This window comes from Mastacembelus armatus, unplaced genomic scaffold, assembly GCF_900324485.2.
Source record: "Mastacembelus armatus unplaced genomic scaffold, fMasArm1.2, whole genome shotgun sequence".
In the NCBI taxonomy this organism is placed as follows: domain Eukaryota; kingdom Metazoa; phylum Chordata; class Actinopteri; order Synbranchiformes; family Mastacembelidae; genus Mastacembelus; species Mastacembelus armatus.
Window position 1 is genome coordinate 15,765 of NW_022872940.1, and position 4,024 is coordinate 19,788.

General features: G+C 43.1%; 1 protein-coding gene across 1 annotated transcript; it reads left to right on the forward strand.

The window, feature by feature from the left end:
• Window positions 1-1,180: 1,180 nt before the first annotated feature.
• LOC117152641 (putative nuclease HARBI1) lies at window positions 1,181-2,231 on the forward strand. Its single transcript, XM_033325121.1, has 5 exons — window positions 1,181-1,242; window positions 1,325-1,429; window positions 1,581-1,608; window positions 1,764-1,875; window positions 1,942-2,231. The coding sequence occupies exons 1-5, from the start codon at window positions 1,181-1,183 to the stop codon at window positions 2,229-2,231; spliced, it is 597 nt and encodes a 198-aa protein (XP_033181012.1).
• The last annotated feature ends 1,793 nt before the right edge of the window (window positions 2,232-4,024 follow it).

Below are 4,024 nucleotides of genomic sequence, written 5' to 3' on the forward strand. Positions count from 1 at the left end.
CTCTATGTGGCCATGTGATGGACTGGTGACCTGGCAAGGGTGTACCCCTGCCTTTGCCTTTCACCTGAGAGAGAGCTGGGATAGGCTCCAGCAGATCCCTGTGACCCTGGCTTTATAGAAAATGGATGGATGGTGTTTTGTATAGTTATATTGTTTGATAGTGGATGTGGGACTCATGGCATCAGGGTCAGTTTTCAGGGTTTCACTTTCTGAGTCATGATCCCTCTGCACCCAAAATATCTCCACCTTGGACACATGAAACTCAACATTTACGCTGTAAAATTATCAGGCAAAGTCTGGAAAACTCTCACATCCAGGAAACAATAAGACTATTAGACCCAAACACAAACAGAGGTGGGGAAACAAGTGCAACCACAGACCAAAACAGGGCTCCAGGGTCTGACAAAGATGATGAAGAAATAAGAAATATTTCTCTTCTTCACAATATTATGATGCCTAACAATTAGCAGGCCTGTGGGTCTGACTGGAACATGACGTTTTTCCTACCTGCCTATCAAAAGCCTTTAGATCCTAAAGTACCAGGTCTGTAGGATCCTGACTGACTTTGGACCCCTGGCACAGAGTTTAGAGGGAAAGTTTCTGAGAGACAGAGACAGAAAATCAAACTGAGGACAAGTCTGTTCATGTCAGTCACACCCAGACACACCAAACTACACACACACACATTTTGAACTTCCTCCCTTGCTTCCAGTCTTTGTGCTGATGGAGATTTATAGGGACTCTTCTTCCTCCACAGTCCAAAGAGTTTCTCTCAGACTCTGTGACAGAAAGAGAACAACGTTGGAGCAACACTCACCTGCCTCAGCCACGTCTCCTTCTGCTGCTCTGTCGTCTCTAAATGGAGTCTGAACGCCTGTTCTGAGGTACCTGGGTCACCTGATCCCTGTGGCTCCACCCCTCAGTGTTTACCTGTGTGTCTGTGTGACAGAGAGAGAGCTGCTGACCAATCAGGCGTCAGGGTCGGTTTTCACTGGCTCACAAACACATTTCATCAACATTTCAGGTTTTCATTTTCAGCTCTTCAACACGATTCGGACAAACAGCTGCTGATTCTTCTTCTGATTATTGTTGTTGGCACATGTTGTCCAGAGGCTGTTCCATAAAACAAGATGATGAAATAAGCCAGGCCAAGCCAGCCATGTGTCAGACTTTAAGAATTATGGCGTGTCCTGCCATTGATGAGGTTGTGACATTTCAGAGAGGACCAACTTTCAGGGACAGGTCAGACCTTGTTGGCTTTTCCCAACAACTACCAGTATGAACAGTTTAGGTTCTCTAGAGACGGAATAGTGTATGTTTGAAGGTTATTGAGCCCCTATATTGCAAACACAACACGCCGCAATAAAGTGCTCACAGTTCCACAGACTGTTTGCATTGCACTAAGATTTTTTGCCAGTGGAACATTTTTGTAGTCAACTGGAGATGCCGAGAATATCAGCAAAGCTGTACGAATTGTGGACCTGTCTTTAAAAAGATGACTAAATGTGTTCATGGCCTTCCCTGGCCACAGAGCCATTCAGACCATTAAACAGGCTTTTTATGGGGTTGCTGCTTAATAGGAAATCATTACACAGCATCAATGTACAGGTACAGTCCCACCAAGAAGATATTGTGAGCTACTATTGTAGGACAGATTGTTTTCTCCAAAAAGCAGGGCACCATTATTCTCTTCATTCCAAATTAATGCACTTCCAATATTCATGTTCCATATGTTTATGTCTGTAATTCCTTTCATTCTTTAGAGGATCTGTGATGCAGATTGCTTGATCCCAAATGTAGAGGCAACATGGCCTGGCTCAGTGCAGGACTCTAGAGTCTTTGGGGCCTCCTCTATTTCCCAGCAACTGGCACAAAGTAAGTTAATCACAGAACATATGGCAAACACTAGAGCTTTAAAAATCCCTTTACCAATTGTTCTAGAAGACATGTGCTCTATCCAGGAGGGTTCTCATGGACACATAAAAGCTCACATAGAAATGGCTTTTGGACTCATCAAACCAAGGTCTCAGTGTCTGAACCACCTTAGAGTATCACCACAAAGGGCGTGTGACATTGTAGTTGCATGTGTTGTGCTACATAACATTGTCTGTCTGAGGAGAGAGAGGCAACCAAGAGTGGTTGGAGAGGAAGACTGGGGCATTGAGGAGCCTTTTGAAGACCACATTGGCAGGGTTAGAAAAGACATTTATGCCAATAATTATTTTGGCTAAAAATCCAGTCCAAACCATGTTAAGGCCCCCAGTCTTCAATAGAAACTGCACCCCCCAAATTCCCCCTTAATTTACCAGAGACACGAGTCCCAATAATTTTTCCTGTTATTTCATGTTGAAGATGCCTGTTAGGGGTGAAAACATACAATTAAATGCTGTCAAAGAGCAAAGGTCATGGGTCATCATTTTAAATTAAATAGTTCTAATTGCATTTCTCTCTAGTTGTTGAATTTCAAGCTCCAACTTTCTTCTCTTTCCTTTTTTATACTGGATGTCCCAGTCTATGGCTTCCATTTTTTTGACAAGATAGCTCTTGTACACTTCCTTTCCATTTTCTGGATTCTGTAGAAACACAAAGTTAAATGAAGTCATTATATGATTCAGTTCTATTCCAAATCACAATCCAATCATCTCAAGGCACTTTCCAAAAAACCAAAATGATCTTGGCACTTTGGTGGAATATGTGCATCCTCACTTTGTCACATGTGGTTGGAGACTGAGAGGGCTCTAGGAGAAGATCATCCTACAGCCACTAATATTTGGAAAATCCAAACTATGAGCACCTCATCACACAAGTACACCTTCAAATATGTAGCATGCAGTTTGTGCCGACCTCAGGCCTCCTTGGACATATGGACACTGTCTCCTCATCCTCTTCAAAAGTGGACGGGCCTTCACCCTGAAATCATTAATCAGACTCAGTTTAATAAAATCACCACTTAACAGTCCAACACTGTCACACTCACAGGGCTCAGTCTGGTGGATCCAGGAGACACACAGAACTTGGCATGACTATGAAACCAACCATGGTTAGGAAAATGACTGAACAAAAAGACATGACTACTACTAATAATAATTCTGATAATAAAACCTTTTATGTAGTCAGCCCTTACACTAGGTGGGACTGATTCAGATGCAGTCCCCCCCTCTATGCCTCCCTTTGTTTAGGTTTAAGGCCAGTTCCTCTGCTGGAGTAAAGTGGGCTGGTGGTGGCCCTCCCCCAGTACCAGCAACCTCACTCTTTTTTTAACAGCTGAAATGAATAAACATCATGAGACTGGACAGTTTTAACTTGTATTTAGACTACACTTACCATTCTGAACAAGATTTTTAGATTTCCTTTCCACCTGCTGCCAAGTTCTTTTGTCTCCACTTCAGTTGCTGCTAGAAGTTGCAGTATAGCAAACACTTGTATTTACAGACTTTACAGTGTACAGTGGACTTTGGCAAAGTTTTAATATAATGATTTACATTTTGAAATTATTACTTAAGCATTGAGACCATCAGCAACTTCCTGCCAGCCTTTCTCTCTTGTTTCATGAACAGCAGCTCTGTTCCCCTTTTTAGTCATTAGATGTTTAAACGCCTCGTATGCTTCTAAAAGCAAACGCTGCTCGGTCCTTTCCTTTAGTTGCCATGGAAAATCAATAGATCTGCACTGACCTCTAGGGCTGCTGAAGAACAGCGTGCACGCCTAATTATCTCAACTATGTGAACCTGACTCAAATGAGTCAGATCACATGATATTCAACTTACCATTATGGAACTGATTTAAGCCTGACTGATGAGTCCGGTTCATTCAAGTCAGGTGTTGGGCTTTAATCGCCACTTTTCTTAGGGACCTTTATGGACCAGCCTTCAGGTCTCAGCTCATTGTTGGTGCAGCAGCACCACTTGCTGTCCAAAGCAACAAACTACCTGGCTGAAGCTCCTCACACATCCTGCAGTACAAGGACTTTGACAGCACTGGACTGCTGATACTGGTCTACTGTGAACTCAGGGAGCTGGAGCTG

Excerpts from the sequence above, each read along its gene's own strand:
- LOC117152641 (XM_033325121.1), top strand. The coding sequence starts at position 1,181 with ATGGCGTGTCCTGCCATTGATGAGGTTGTGACATTTCAGAGAGGACCA. Across the intron at positions 1,430-1,580 it reads TTTGCCAGTGGAACATTTTT|GAAATCATTACACAGCATCA; the intron begins GTAGTCAACTGG and ends GCTGCTTAATAG. Across the intron at positions 1,609-1,763 it reads TACACAGCATCAATGTACAG|AGGATCTGTGATGCAGATTG; the intron begins GTACAGTCCCAC and ends TTCATTCTTTAG.